General features: G+C 42.6%; 1 protein-coding gene across 2 annotated transcripts in view; it reads right to left on the bottom strand.

The window, feature by feature from the left end:
* The window catches only part of LOC120051221 (ATP-binding cassette sub-family B member 6, mitochondrial-like), a 75,618-nt gene that overhangs the window by 43,967 nt on the left and 15,482 nt on the right, over window positions 1-16,169 (bottom strand). The window contains exons 10-20 of one of the 2 annotated variants that reach the window (XM_038997961.1): window positions 13,547-13,672; window positions 12,817-12,893; window positions 12,483-12,546; window positions 11,758-11,843; window positions 8,898-8,955; window positions 8,633-8,737; window positions 8,188-8,362; window positions 7,706-7,818; window positions 7,127-7,221; window positions 6,735-6,803; window positions 4,886-6,465 (exon numbers count right to left, since the gene is read on the bottom strand). The exons of the other annotated variant lie outside the window; for it this stretch is intronic. Coding sequence (XP_038853889.1) covers window positions 6,306-6,465; window positions 6,735-6,803; window positions 7,127-7,221; window positions 7,706-7,818; window positions 8,188-8,362; window positions 8,633-8,737; window positions 8,898-8,955; window positions 11,758-11,843; window positions 12,483-12,546; window positions 12,817-12,893; window positions 13,547-13,672 — 1,128 coding nt within the window. The 3' untranslated portion in view covers window positions 4,886-6,305. Of the gene's footprint in view, window positions 1-4,885; window positions 6,466-6,734; window positions 6,804-7,126; window positions 7,222-7,705; window positions 7,819-8,187; window positions 8,363-8,632; window positions 8,738-8,897; window positions 8,956-11,757; window positions 11,844-12,482; window positions 12,547-12,816; window positions 12,894-13,546; window positions 13,673-16,169 lie in introns of those variants that run through there. 2 annotated transcript variants of the gene reach the window in all.

Raw genomic sequence — 16,169 nt, 5'->3', positions numbered from 1 at the left:
AAATAGAGCTTTTTGGTCTAAACTCCACTCGCCGTGTTTGGAGGAAGAAGAAGGATGAGTACAACCCCAAGAACACCATCCCAACCCGTGAAGCATGGAGGTGGAAACATCATTCTTTGGGGATGCTTTTCTGCAAAGGGGACAGGACGACTGCACCGTATTGAGGGGAGGATGGATGGGGCCATGTATCGCGAGATCTTGGCCAACAACCTCCTTCCCTCAGTAAGAACATTGAAGATGGGTCGTGGCTGGGTCTTCCAGCATGACAACGACCTGAAACACACAGCCAGGGAAACTAAGGAGTGTCTCCGTAAGAAGCATCTCAAGGTCCTGGAGTGGCCTAGCCAGTCTCCAGACCTGAACCCAATAGAAAATCTTTGGAGGGAGCTGAAAGTCCGTATTGCCCAGCGACAGCCCCGAAACCTGAAGGATCTGGAGAAGGTCTGTATGGAGGAGTGGGCCAAAATCCCTGCTGCAGTGTGTGCAAACCTGGTCAAGAACTACAGGAAACGTATGATCTCTGTAATTGCAAACAAAGGTTTCTGTACCAAATATTAAGTTCTGCTTTTCTGATGTATCAAAACCTTATGTCATGCAATAAAATGCAAATCAATTACTTAAAAATCATACAATGTGATTTTCTGGATTTTGTTTTAGATTCAGTCTCTCACAGTTGAAGTGTACCTATGATAAAAATTACAGACCTCTACATGCTTTGTAAGTAGGAAAACCTGCAAAATCGGCAGTGTATCCAATACTTGTTCTCCCCACTGTACTAACTGGTTGTCACCTTTAGCTGCAATGACTCCAACCAAACACTTCCTGTAGTTGTTGATCAGTCTCTCACAATGCTGTGGAGGAATTTTGGCCCACTCTTCCATGAAGAAATGCTTTAACTAAGCGATATTTGTGGGTTTTTAAGTTTTTGAGTTCTTTTCAAGTCTTGCCACAACATCTCAATTGGGATTGGGTCTGGACTTTGACTAGGCTGTTCCAAAACTTCAAATTTGTTGCTTTTTAGCTATTTTCATATCGACTTTATGAGTTTTGGATCATTGTCTTGCTGCATGACCCAGCTGTGCCTCAGCTTCAGCTCACAGACGGATCACCTGACATTCTCCTGTAGAATTCTCTGATAGAGAGCAGAATTAATGGTTCCCTCTATTAAGGCAAGTCGTCCAGGTCCTGAGGCAGCAAAGCATCCCCAAACCATCACAATACCTCCCCCATTCTTGACCGTTGGTATAAGGTTCTTACTGTGGAATGCAGTGTTAGGGTTTCGCCAGGCATAATGGTTATACGTTTGACTCATCTGTCCATAGAACATTCTTCCAAGACTCTTGATGATCATCCAGGTGCTTCCAGGTGCTTTTTGGCAAACTTGAGTCAACTTTTTGGATGAGCTGTGACCCATTATGTCTTGTGAAAACCAAACACTGGTGTTAGCTAGCTAGATGCTGGCGCTGTTGCTGCGCAACCGAAGTGCTTTGGTCTGATTTGAGAATTTGTGATTCGGTTGAAAAGATGTTAGCATTGTCAGAAATGCTACAAAAAGGTAGCACATCATTGGTTGTTAATGGACAGAAGTACGCACGTGAGAGCGATACATTATAAATGTAATAAAAACGTTTGCACCTACAAACTTGGTCAATCTGACATTTTTTAAGCCCAATGGTCACTTGCTAGAAAAGGTTGAGTGTTTTCTAGGTGGTTTGTTTTTCGTGGTATGAAGGGTCTCATGTTGTTTTCTGCTGAATGCTTGTGCTTCTTCAAATAAATAAAAGTCAAAGTTTGTTCATTCCTTTAATAATAAACCCCTCTTTAAGGCCTGCAAGATGACCTCAGCTAATTGGGCATCAATCAAATAACACAGTGAAGTTGCTCTGACCTTGAGTGGACCTGTTGATAACATGTACACCGTTTCATATGTTCTCATATTATCTCCTCAGCTTCATCACAATTATGCCTCGATATTGCAACACTGGGAACCCTGTGATGTTGAGCACAATATCTACTCGGGCACTGTATCTCAGTGCTAGAGGTGTCACTACAGACCCTAGTTAGATTCCAGCATGTTTCCCACCAGCCGTGATTGGGAGTCCCATAGGGCTGCGTACAATTGGCTCAGCTTCGTCCGGATTAGGGTTTGGATAGGGTAGGCCGTCATTGTAAATAAGAATTTGTTCTTAACTGACTTGCCTAGTTAAATAAAGGTTAAATTAAATAAAAATGTTTTCTCTGAAATGCTGAGGGCCTGACATGTCAGAGCGGAGAGAGCAGAGCTGTGGAAAGGTCACTGATAGGTTAATTAAAAGATCACAGATTGAAAATGCTGATGTGACCAATGATTGCATCATGGGCCTGTTTCTTGATTCAGTAGCACATTTCATTTACATATCTGGAACAGCCAGTAGCACTTTTCATATACAGTTTATGCAGAAAGTATTCAGACCCCTTGACTTTTTCCACATTTTGTTATGTTACAGCCTTATTCTAAAATTGATTAAATCATTTTTTTACCCAATCTACACACAATACCACATAATGACAAAGCAAAAACAGTTTTTTTGAGAAAAAAAACTGAAATATCACATTTACATAAGTCTTCAGACCCTTTACACAGTACTTTGTTGAAGAACCTTTGGCAGCGATTACAGCCTCGAGTCTTCTTGGGTATGACGCTTACAAGCTTGGCACACCTGTATTTGGGGAGTTTATCCCATTCTTCTCTGCAGATCCTCTCAAGCACTGTCAGGTTGGATGGGGAGCGTCGCTGCACAGCTACTTTCAGGTCTCCAAGTCAGAAAATTGAAATGTTCGTTCACTAAACAATTAGCTGAAATCCATGCTGTCTATCCAACATTAGCCAAATGCTAGAAAGAGAACAGAGTAACCTCTGTTGTAATGGCTGACAAGCTTGCTTAGAAACCAATCAACAGCTGAGATGAAGGGAGGGAGGGAACAGTTATGCAAGTTACTGTATGGCTTCAAAATGTTGTCTAATAATATAAAGCTAGCAATATGGTAAATTAGTAAAAACAGAGCCCACTTCGTCATAATACACCTTTAATTATACCCTTTATTAACATATAAATAGAAAGAAAAAACAAACACATTTTTATCTGTGTCAATCAGTGGAGGCTGCTGAGGGGAGGCCTGCTCAAAAAGAATGGCTGGAACGGCACAAATGCAGTGGCATCAAACACATGGAAACCAATAGTTTGATGTATTTGATACCATTCCACTGATTCCGCTCCAGCCATTACAAGCCCGTTCTCCCCAGTTAGGGTGCCACCAACCTCCTGTGGTGTCAATGTCACTCATTGGCACAGAACATTTCAAACTCATGGTGCATTAATGTAAGTCATTTGACTGCAACAATTTGTGCACATTGTACACCTACAAATTATTGACAGTAGTGGTAGAGCAATGATTTGCTAGCAGAACCACTCTAGCTCTTTGTTATTCTGCAGTCACAAATGCTCAAATGCATTGGGATTCATCTAATTATTTCACAGTCTGACAACTTTTCATGATGTAAAGTCCGCTGTGCACTATATGGCTGTTAAGTATGTCAGTTTTCACTTGATTAATGCAGACAGTTTCCAATTCCGATTCAACCCCAAACCCGTAACCCTAAGGACTTCACGTAGATATACACTACCGTTCAAAAGTTTGGGGTCACTTAGAAATGTCCTTGTTTTTGAAAGAAAAACAATTTTTTTGTCCATTAAAATTACATCAACCTGATCAGAAACACAGTGTAGAGATTGTTAATGTTGTAAATGACTATTGTCGCTGGAAACGGTAGATTTTTTGTTGAATATCTACATAGGCGTACAGAGGCCCATTATCAGCAACCATCACTCCTGTGTTCCAATGACACGTTGCCAAGAAGGCCAGCATTCCGGAGTCGCCTCTTCACTGTTGACGTTGAGACTGGTGTTTTGCGGGTACTATTAAATGAAGCTGCCAGTTGAGGACTTGTGAGCTGTCTGTTTCTCGAACTAGACACTCTAATGTACTTGTCCTCTTGCTCAGTTGTGCACCGGGGCCTCCCACTCTTTTTATTTTGGTTAGAGCCAGTTTGCGCTGTTCTGAAGGGAGTAGTACACAGCGTTGTACGAGATCTTCAGTTTCTTGGCAATTTCTCGCATGGAATAGCCTTCATTTCTCAGAACAAGAATAGACTGACGAGTTTCAGAAAAAAGTTAATTGTTTCTGGCCATTTTGAGCCTGTAATCAAACCCACAAATGCTGATGCTCCAGATACTCAGCTAGTCTAAAGATGGCCAGTTGTATTGCTTCTTTAATCAGGACAACAGTTTTCAGCTGTGCTAACATAATTGCAAAATGGTTTTCTAATGACCAATTAGCCTTATAAAATGATAAACTTGGATTAGCTAACATAACATGCCATTGGAACACATGAGTGGTGGTTACTGATAATGGGCCTCTGTACGCCTATGTAGATATTCCATTTTTTTTTTTTAATCTGCCGTTTCCAGCGACAATAGTCATTTCCAACATTAACTGTATTTCTGATCAATTTGATTTCTGATCAATTTGATGTTATTTTAATGGACATAAAAAATGAACTTTTCTTTCAAAAACAAGGACATTTCTAAGTGACCCCAAACTTTTGAACGGTAGTGTAAAGTCCCCATTCTCTCAAATAACTAAAGTTCAGCTAAATGGCTAGACCTTCCCTTATGGCCCTTTGTAAAAATAAATGAAACAGAATTTGACAATACGTACTGGAGTGTGATTATTATCAACAGATATTGACAAACTCCACACTGCCTTGGGAATGCAAGGCATAGATATTAACAAATTCAAATAGATATTAACAAATTCAAATACAGACTAATTTCTTCCATTAAAATAAAGATACACTGACAGTAGTTCTTTAATCAAAATAGATAGCAGCACAGACAGGCTTGAGAGTTCATTCATAGAGAAAGGTTTGCTTTTCCGCTGGGAATTTAGTCAATTCTATCGATTCTGTTTTCTTAAATTTTCTGCCAGTACTTCTTATTGATCACCATTGGTGACAAATAAAAGTTACAACCAGGATAATTTGGCATGCATCAGTCAACACCTAGACTGTACATGATAATACCTGAGTCAGATTGGGGTAAAATTAATGCAGCTTGGATGTGAAACAGACCAAACACAGACTAAATATCTGTTTTACTAATAAACAAATTAAAATGTTAAAGTTCTCGATCACATACCTTTGTACTTTAAAAAACCCCAATTAGAGTACAACTGATTTCTTTGTTAAACATTCAAATCAGTCTGAATCTTTTCATTAGTCTATAAAGTATTATGTAAGTCTATTGCTTGTATAATAGCTAACAAAATAAGCTTAAAGTGGGTATAGTAAAAATCTCTAGATGCTGTAAATAAAACATTTGTCAACCACTAAACATTAGTCAACAATTCAAAGTGTTGTGAGACACTGTGCCAAACTGCCTATTCCTGCGCTTAAGGGTAGGGATTAGTCTACTTTGGATTTGCTGCCACTTCTCTGGACGGCTGCAGTCAACTGACTTCAGACAGCAAGAGGACAAATTATACTGAGTCCTGGTCGTGTTCATTACGGACTAATCTCTCGTGGACAGACGCACGTAACAGAACTGGTATCGTAGTGTATGTCAACAGACTGTGGGATGTGACAACAGCAAGGAAATTTGTTTCTGGTGTACAGATGTTTTGCCACTGTTCATTTGGAGAAATCAGGATTTTGCAGGTGTTCGCATCTTTCACATTTTTGAAGGGGAGGGGACATTTGGCCCCTTGACTTGCCCGTAACATGCAGAAAGAGTGTGTGTGGGAGGGAGCTACCGCCCTGATTCTGCTACTCGTTCTAGTATCTTTTCCGACACGTTAACGAGCATTTGACGAGCAATTAAAAAATATTGGGGTGGGGAAAATGAGATGAATTACGCACAAAACAGATCAAAACAGACTGCAATAAGGAGGGACTTCATGGACTTGTCCTATAAGAAACACTAATTTTAGATTTTCTGTTAATTAACCTAATGAACACGATCCTGAATACACTTAAAAACAACTGGCATGAGGCATTCATGGCACAAACATTTTGATTGAATTATCAAACATTAAATACCCAATAAATGTGCTTAACTTCACTCATAACAGAATGAACCTTGATGGACAGATACCCTAAAAAAGTGCAGACAAAACAGCCGTTTGAGGTACCTAATCCTCTCCCTGTGTCCCTCCTCCTCCTCCGTCTCCTCACAATGTCTACTTATCCTTGACCTCTCACTCTATCCTCAGTGGCTCCTGTGGCCTGCAGTGACTGATGGGGGCTGTAGTTTCTCAGACTTCCTGTCTTTGGCTTCTGTGTCAGAGGCTGAGTCTGAGTCCTGGGCATGTTGCTGCTTCATCCACATGTCACAGTACAACCCTCCCTTAGCCAGCAGCTCATCATGCCTGGGAGGGAGAAAGTGGAGAATATGTAGTTACAATGGGGACACACAATCACCATTAAAGTCATCATCATGTACTATGCCAAGATGTTCCCACATGGCCACTGTATGGTTTTGAGAACAAGACTATAGTGTGACTATAGCATCATAAACATTGGTCTGTCCCATTCTTTAGATGTTTGTTTCTTGAAGAGCATAAAACAATATTTTGATTGGAATAGACTTGTGGAGTGTGCACCAATTGAACAATCACTCTTTCAACCATTCCCTCACCGTCCTCGCTCTGCTATCTGACCGTCACTTAGAACAAGAATCTGGTCGGCACCGATGATGGTCGACAACCTGAAGACAGACAATTCATAATCAGACGACAGACCAGACTGATCCAAACCATACAAACTCAGCATTAGAGGGGAGAAATGTGTGTGTCCTAATCACAGGAGGTTGGTTGCACCTTAATTGGGGAGGACGGGCTTGTGGTAATGGCTGGAGTGGAATAGTATCCAATACATCAAAACACATGGTTTCCATGTGTTTGACGGCATTCCATTCGCTGCGTTCCAGCCATTATTATGAGCCATCCTCCCCTCAGCAGCCTCCACTGATCCTAATGTATGGATTCCCTCTATACATGCATTTTTGTCCACCTGAGACCCATCCCTTACCTGTGAGCCACGACGATGGTGGTCCGATTGGAGCACACTTTGGTGAGCGACGCCTGAATGTTGCGCTCCGTCTGTGTGTCTAGAGCAGATGTGGCCTGTGCAGAGGGAAAGCTTTATGAGATAAATTACATGACTAAAATATTCAAGTTCAGTGAACTTGTATTAATCCACTGTAACACAATATGACAGGAGGATCAGTGGTGTGGGGCAAACATTGGCCCTCATCAAATACGTTAAGAATGCATCCTTGCTTCCTCTCGTCCTTGAAGAAATATCTGACATGGCTGGACTGGACTGGTGAAAGCTAAGAGATAGAGCCATTGTGTTCACCTATCAATTTGTGTAAGCTCAGCGATAACTTCAAGGAGAGGAGGGAGGAAGTGTGTGTTTTTTGAACGTACTGGGGTGACGTTTCCCCTAGGTAAAGATCTAGGACCAGCTTTCCCTCCCCAATCCTAAACTTAACCAAACAAATGATAAAAATGCTAAACTGACCCAAGATCAGTGTCTCGGGGCATCTTCACCTTACACCTTGAACAGGGTCATTGACCCTCCTGGTGACCCTTCCTGAAAGTTTACCTCATCCAGCAGGATGATCTGAGGGGCCTTGAGGATGGTCCGGGCGATAGCCACCCTCTGCTTCTCCCCCCCGCTCAGCTTCAGACCCCTCTCGCCCACCTGGGTGTCGTATCCTGGGAGGGGGACAGACAGAAAACAGACACAAACGTCACTCACCTCATACAATAACAACGCACCTGGCAGCTACTGTGGGAACGCCGCAAATCTCCCCACTTGTTTCAGGAGATTTAGATGTCAAAATTATTCTGCAAATGTGGTTAGTAAATACAAACCCTTAAAACAACAATATTGACACCCATAAGCCACCTTCAGGTTAACTACAGACAGAAATATAATGGCAACATACAGTTCTGGTTTCCAGGCACAGATTAAGCCTAGTCCTGGACTCAATAGAGAATCTCCACTGAAATAGTTTTTCAGTCTAGGACAAGGCTTAATCGGTGTCCGGGAAACCAGCAAAAGAGACCGTGGTATTTCCGTACCTTCTGGGAACGTCTGGATCTTCTCGTGAATGTCTGCGGCGATGGCCGCCTCCTCCACTTCGTGGTCGCTGGCGGAGATGCGTCCGTAGCGTATGTTGTCGCGGATGTTGTCGTTGAAGAGGACCGTGTCCTGGGGCACCACGCCAATGTGGGCACGCAGAGACACCTGCTTCACCTGCGCCCAGATACCAAGAGGAATACACTATATTAATACAAGGTCAAGCTCATTAGGACACGCAACGGAAAAACGTTTTCAAACGTCCTGATAATCGTTTTTTCTTAATTTGGTGCCTAATGAACACGACCCAGGTGTATCATATTAACTATACTGTATAACTGAACCAGTAGACCACCAACATATAACAAACCTAATGTTATATACAGCACCTGCTAACAAGGCAGTTTGTCTGGGAACTATTTTTGTGCAACTGGGCAAATTACTCACCTTAGAGATGTCCTGGCCATCGATGCGGATGCATCCTCCCTGGACGTCATAAAAACGGAAGAGCAGGCGAAGGATGGTGCTCTTACCACACCCTGACTGGCCAACCTAGGGATGTCAACAAACACACAAACTGTTGAGAAGCAAGAAACATCTGTACTACACATGGTCGAGACACAAACCATCACATGACTGACAGAGAAATCAAACACTGCTCAAGTGTGCGTAAGCTCTGGGTAATGCTCGGAAGCTTCGAATCCAATCTTACCAAAGCAACAGTATGGCCTGGCTGCACAGTGAATGATACGTCCTTAAGAATCTCCTTCCTTAAAAAAACACAGAAACACAAAAAATATATTTCATCAAAAAAATGTTATTCGTCACATGCGCCGAATAATACAGGTGTAGACCTTACTGTGAAATGCTTACTTACAAGCCCAATTTTAAGAAAAGAAGTGTTAAGTAAAAAACAGATAAGTAAAAAAACTAAATAAAAAAAAAACTAAACAGCAGCAGTAAAATAACAATAGCGAGGCTATATACAGGGGATTCCGGTACAGAGTCAATGTGCGGGGGCACCATTTAGTTGAGGTAATATGTACATGTAGGTAGAGTTAAAGTGACTATGCATAGATAATAAACAGAGGGTAGCAGCAGCGTAAAAGAGGGGGAGGGGGGCAATGCAACTAGTCTGGGTAGCCATTTGATAAGCTGTTAAGAAGCATTTTGGACATAGACTTGGCGCTCCGGTACCGCTTGCCGTGCGATAGCAGAGAGAACAGTCTATGACTAGGGTGGCTGGAGTCTTTGACAATTTTTAGGGCCTTCCTCTGACACTGCCTAGTATAGAGGTCCTGGATGGCAGGAAGCTTGGCCCCAGTCATGTACTGGGCCATAGGCACTACCCTCTGTAGTGCATTGCGGTTGGAGGCAGAGCAGTTGCCATACCAGGCAGTGATGCAACCAGTCAAGATGCTCTCGATGGTGCAGCTGTAGAAACGTTTGAAGATCTGAGGACCCATGCCAAATCTTTTCAGTCTCCTGAGGGGGAATATGTTTTGTCATGCCCTCTTCACGACTGTCTTGGTGTGCTTGGACCATGATAGTTTGTTGGTGATGTGGACACCAAGGAACTTGAAGCTCTCAACCTGCTCCACTACAGCCTCGTCGATGAGAATGGGGTTGTACTCGGTCCTCCTTTACCTGTAGTCCACAATCATCTCCTTTGTCTTGATCACATTGAGGGAGAGGTTGTTGTCCTGGCACCACATGGCCAGGCCTCTGACCTCCTCCCTATAGGCTGTCTCATCATTGTCTGTGATCAGGCCTACCACTGTTGTGCTTTCAGCAAACGTAATGACGGTGTTGGAGTCATGCCTGGCCATGAAGTCATGAGTGAACAGGGAGTACAGGAGGGGACTGAGCACGCACCCCTGAGGGGCCCCCGTTTTGAGGATCAGCGTGGCGGATGTGTTGTTACTTACCCTTACCACCTGGGGGAGGCCCGTCAGGAAGTCCAGGATCCAGTTGCAGAGGGAGGTGTTTAGTCCCAGGGCCCTGAGCAAAGTGATGAGCTTTGAGGGCACTATGGTGTTGAACACTGAGCTGTAGTCAATGAACAGCATTCTCACATTGGTGTTCATTTTGTCCAGGTGGGAAAGGGCAGTGTGGAGTGCAATAGAGATTGCATTATCTGTGGATCTGTTGGGTCAGTATGCTAGTTGGAGTGGGTCTAGGGTTTCTGGGATAATGATGTTGATGTGAGCCATGACCAGCCTTTCAAAGCACTTCATGGTTACCGAAGTGAGTGCAACGGGTCAGTAGTCATTTAGGCAGGTTATCTTAGTGTTCTTGGGCACAGGGACTATGGTGGTCTGCTTGAAACATGTTGGTATTACAGACTTCACTGAAAATGTCAGTGAAGACACTTGCCAGTTGGTCAGCGCATGCTCAGAGTGCACGTCCTGGTAATCCGTTTGGCCCTGTGGCCTTGTGAATGTTGACCTGTTTAAAGGTCTTACTCACATCGGCTATGGAGAGTGTGATCACACAGTCGTCCGGAACAGCTGATGCTCTCATGCATGTTTCAGGTTTACTTGCCTCGAAGCGAGCATAGAAGTAATTTAGCTCGTCTGGTAGGTGCGTGTCACTGGGCAGCTCGCGGCTGTGCTTCCCTTTGTAGTCTGTAATAGTTTGCAAGCCCTGCCATATCCGACGAGCGTCGTAGCCAGTGTAGTACGATTCAATCTTAGTCCTGTATTGATGCTTTGCCTGTTTGATGGTTCGTCGGAGGGCATAGAAGGATTTCTTATAAGCTCCCGGGTTAGAGTCCCGCTCCTTGAAAACGGCAGCTCTACCCTTTAGCTCAGTGCGGATGTTGCCTGTAATCCATGGCTTCTGGTTGGGGTATGTACGTACAGTCACTGTGGGGACGACGTCATTGATGCACTTATTGATGAAGCCAGTGACTGATGTGGTGTACTCCTCAATGCCATCGGAAGAATCCCGGAACATATTCCAGTCTGTGCTTGCAAAACAGTCCTGTAGCTTAGCATCTGCTTCATCTGACCACTTTTTTATTGACCGAGCCACTGGTGCTTACTGCTTTAGTTTTTGCTTGTAAGCAGGAATCAGGAGGATAGAATTATGGCCAGATTTGCCAAATGGAGGGCGAGGGAGAGCTTTGTACGCATCTGTGTGTGGAGTAAAGGTGGTCTCTGGTCGCACATTTAACATGCGGGTAGAAATGAGGTAAAACAGATTTAAGTTTCCCTGCATTAAAGTCCCCGGCCACTAGGAGAGCCACCTCTGGATGAGCATTTTCCTGTTTGCTTATGGTCTTATACAGGATACACGTGCTCGTAGTTTGTCTACTTTATTATCCAATTATTGTACGTTGGCTAATAGGACCGATGGTAAAAGGGAGATTACCCACTCGCCAGAGATTACCCACTCGTCAGATCCTTACAAGGCACCCAAACCTACGTCGCCGATCAAAGGAGAACACTGGAACTACCACAACTATGATTATTCACCAAACTGTTTCTGAATCAGTCTCTGTGTATAGCCTACACACATTTCATCAGTCCAAACAAGACCTGAATATAAATAAAAATCTTAGGACTTACCCGTCAGTGTAGTTAAAGTACACATTCTCAAACTCCACTTTTCCCAGTTTATAGAGAAGGTTCCCTGCATTCACCACATCCTTTACCTGAAGAGAAATCAAGATAAAGCACATCAAATTAGAAACAATTGATTTCCCATAATGAAATGCAAAGATTATATTCTGACACAGGGAGAATCTCGATTGGTTTTGCTTGCCTCCTCCCTCCTCTCTTACATCCTCGCCTCGTTTGAAAAAGGTTGAAGGTAATCAAGGAGAGGTGGCGAGGAGAAGGAACGTGGAAACAAATAAGCTTTTCATGAAATGAGACTCTTTCTCCACTCACGCATCATCAGGCAAATGATGCTTACAGCAAAATAAATGTGTAGTGATAAAAAACTAAATTAGCTAGTTGTGCAAGACATTTTATAGATAAAAAGGATAAGTAGTGTGTTGTTTTTAAATGTGTACATGCTTTTCTCCTCCGAGAAAACAAAAGCTGATTCGAAGGGATTTTAAAACACTTCCATGCTACCTGCCACGAGGATACTAATTGTGCATCCTCGGTCGAAGTAGGTAATCGAGGATGGGAGAAGACGACCTACTTGCGAATTGGCACTTCTCGATCACTTCTCGTTTTTCCGGGTCACGGAGGGTGGAGGAGTGGGGGAGAGGACAGACTTTTCCAATTGAGTATCTCCCATACACACCTAAAAGCTGGTCATTGACAACCAATTTCAAAATTACCTCCTCTTCCTCTGTAAAGAGCTTAAACATGCTCTCCATGTCGATAAAGGAGTTCTGGATCATTCTGTGGAGGTTGAGGACATATGTATTATAAAGAGCACCTGTTGTGCATTATGGGTACTGTAGTACATGATGCTATAAACAATGCCTTCCATAGATCATAGTGTCAATAGTCTATCTTAATTTGCTTGTGTCTTTCCTGATCTAATCAGACATGTGGAAGCAATATGGTGGAAACCAATACAGTCCATTTAGCTATAAGTGACAGACATAAAAGAGACTAGGGAAGGATGACAGGAAGTAGAACTGAAACCCAGCCCATAACACCTCTCACCTGTAGTAGGTTCCAAACCAGTTGAGAGGGGTGTAGAGCTGGATGATGTAGGTGCCGAAGAGGACAAAGTCTCCAACCTGGAAATAGAGTGCATTAGCCTGGTTAAACCGGACTGAACATTTGGCTCACTATTGTTTCACTTCGTTCAGTTTTGTTTAACCAGGCTAAAGTTCACAGCAGCTGACTTGAATGTTTACTTCATACACCACATGTATTACTGAGAAAAACATGTAGTACCACAACACTGTGTCAAAGGTACGTTTTTTAGCAAATGTTCAAACATGCATGAAAACATACATACAGTAGCAAGGCTGCACGGCCTAGTAGTGACGCAATGTCTGTTTTGCATTTGTATTGATTGCTTTTGTCGGCAAGGAAAGGGATTTTCACACTACTGAGGCAAACCAAGCTGCACTGGTCAGGTTACACATCCAGACATTTACCATTGTTGCTGGAACAGTGCTGATAAGGACAATGTGTTTCGGTCGGCTCAATAGTGTGAAAAGAGTAGTAGAACGGGTATCTAGACCTTTAACGGGAACTTCAGTATTTCACAACTTCATGTTAAATGGTTTCTCACCCTGAGAGTGGTTATTTAATAAAAACCAAACAAGGATTAAAGACCATAGTCCTGGCTCATAGACTATTGTCAGGGTGAGGAACCATCTAACAATAATTTGTCAAATACTCAACTTTCCCTTTAAGCTAGTAAGGGCTCCGAGCTCAGTACCTTAAACTTGCCCTCCTGGACAAAGTAGGCACAGAGCAGTGACCCGGCCAGTAGACCTGAACCGATGATCAGGTTCTGTGTCTGGTTCAGGAAGGCCAGAGAGGCTTGTGTCTTCCATTCTGAGGTCTAAGACGGAAGGGGACAGACAAACAAACAGGCCACAAACGCAACAGTACAATCAAAATAGTTATAGTCTGGTCCCAGATCTGTTTGTGATGTCTGTTTGCACTGCTGAACAGACCTAGAACCAGGATAGAGATACAAAAGCTAAAGAAATGTCTGCTGGTTGCAGTTCGAAAATCCTAGAACATCATTAATGATGGCAAGCTCTATTTAACTATGCTTCTGAGGTGGTCAAACACATTTCGTATTTATCTATTCATTCTGCTACTGGTCACTATTACTCCTGTTTACATGTACAGTTGAAGTCGGAAGTTTACATCCACTTAGGTTGGAGTCATTAAAACCTGTTTTTCAACCACTCCACACATTTCTTGTTAACAAACTATAGTTTTGGCAAGTCGGGTGGACATCTGCTTTGTGCATGACACAAGTCATTTTTCCAACAATTATTTACAGACAGATTATTTCAGTTATAATTCAGTGTTTCACAATTCCAGTGGGTCAGAAGTTTACATACACTAAGTTGACTGTGGCTTTAAACAGCTTGGAAAATTCCAGAAAATGATGTCATGGCTTTAGAAGCTTCTGATAGGCTAATTGACATCATTTGAGTCAATTGAAGGTGTACCTGTGGATGTATTTCAAGGCCTACATTCAAACTCAGTGCCTCTTTGCTTGACATCATGGGGAAAGCAAAAGAAATCAGCCAAGGCTAATTGACATAATTTGAGTCAATTGGAGGTGTACCTGTGGATGTATTTCAAGGCCTACATTCAAACTCGGTGCCTCTTTGCTTGACATCATGGGAAAATCAAAATAAATCAGCCAAGACCTCAGAAAAACTATTGTAGACCTCTACAAGTCTGGTTCATCCTTGGGAGAAATGTCCAAACGCCTGAAGGTACCACGTTTATCTGTACAAACAATAGTACGCAAGTATAAACACCATGGGACCACGCAGCCATCATACCACTCAGGAAGGAGACGCATTCTGTCTCCTAGAGATGAACGTACTTTGGTGCGAAAAGTGCAAATCAATCCCAAAACAGCAGCAAAGGACCTTGTGAAGATGTTGGAGGAAACGGGTACAAAAGTATCTGTATCCACAGTAAAACGAGTCCTATATCGACATAACCTGAAAGGCCGCTCAGCAAGAAAGAAGCCACTGCTCCAAAACCACCATAAAAAAAGCCAGAATACGGTTTGCAACTGCACATGGGGACAAAGATCGTACTTTTTGGAGAAATGTCCTCTGGTCTGATGAAACAAAACTGTTTGGCCATAATGACAATCGATTAAATGTCAGGAATTGTGAAAAACTGAGTTTGAATGTATTTGGCTAAGGTGTATGTAAACTTCCGACTTCAACTGTATATATTATCATTAGTATATTACCATAGTATTTAAATACATGCTACCAGTCACTTTTGTTTACATGTAAAATGCCTTCAGAAAGAATTCATGAATTTTTCCACATTTAGTTGTGTTACAGACTGAATGGATTCAATTTAGATGTTTGTCACTGGCCTACACACACACACAATAACCCATAATGTGGAATTATAATTTTAGACATCTTTACAAATTAATTAAAAATGAAAAGCTGAAGTGTCTTTCGTCAATAAGTATTTAACCCCTTTGTTACGGCAAGTCTAAATAAGTTAGGAGTAAAAATGTGCTTAAAGTCACATTAGTTGCATGGACTCACTCTGTGTGCAATAAGTGTTGAACATGATTTTTGAATGACTACCTCATCTCTGTACCCCACACATACAATTATCTGTAAGGTCCCTCTGTCGAGCAGTGAATTTCAAACACAGATTCAACCACAATGACCAGGGAGATTTTCTAATGCCTCGCAAAGAAGGGCACCTATTGGTAGAAAAAAAAGCTAACATTGAATATCTTTGAGCATGGTGAAGTTATTACACTTTGGATGGTGTATCAATACACCAAGTCCCTACAAAAATACAGGCATCCTTCCTAACTCAGTTGCCGGAGAGGAAGGAAACCGCTCAGGGATTTCACCATGAGGCCAATGGTGACTTTAAAACAGTTACATGGCTGTGATAGAAGAAAGCTGAGGATGGATCGACAACATTGTAGTTACTCCACAATACTAAACTAATTGACAGAGTGAAAAGAAGGAAGCCTGTAAAAATATTCCAAAACATGCATCCTGTTTCCAACAAGGCACTAAAGTAATAGGGAAAGGGGGGGATACCTAGTCAGTTCTCCAACTGAATGTATTCAACTGAAATGTGTCTTCCGCATTTAACCCAACCCCTCAATCAGAGAGGTGCGGGGGCTGCCTTAATCGACATCCACGTCTTCGGCGCCCGGGGAACAGTGGGTTAACTGCCTTGCTCAGGGGCAGAACGACAGATTTCTACCTTGTCAGCTCGGGGATTCGATCCAGCAACCGTTCCTGTTACTGGCCCAACACTCTAATCACTAGGCTACCTGCTGCAAGAAATGTGTCAAAGCAATTAACTGAGGA

The sequence above is a fragment of the Salvelinus namaycush genome, chromosome 7 (genome assembly GCF_016432855.1).
Source record: "Salvelinus namaycush isolate Seneca chromosome 7, SaNama_1.0, whole genome shotgun sequence".
NCBI classification, from domain to species: Eukaryota; Metazoa; Chordata; class Actinopteri; order Salmoniformes; family Salmonidae; genus Salvelinus; species Salvelinus namaycush.
Note: the sequence above shows the minus strand (reverse complement) of the source record. Positions and strands in the feature narration are given on the sequence as shown.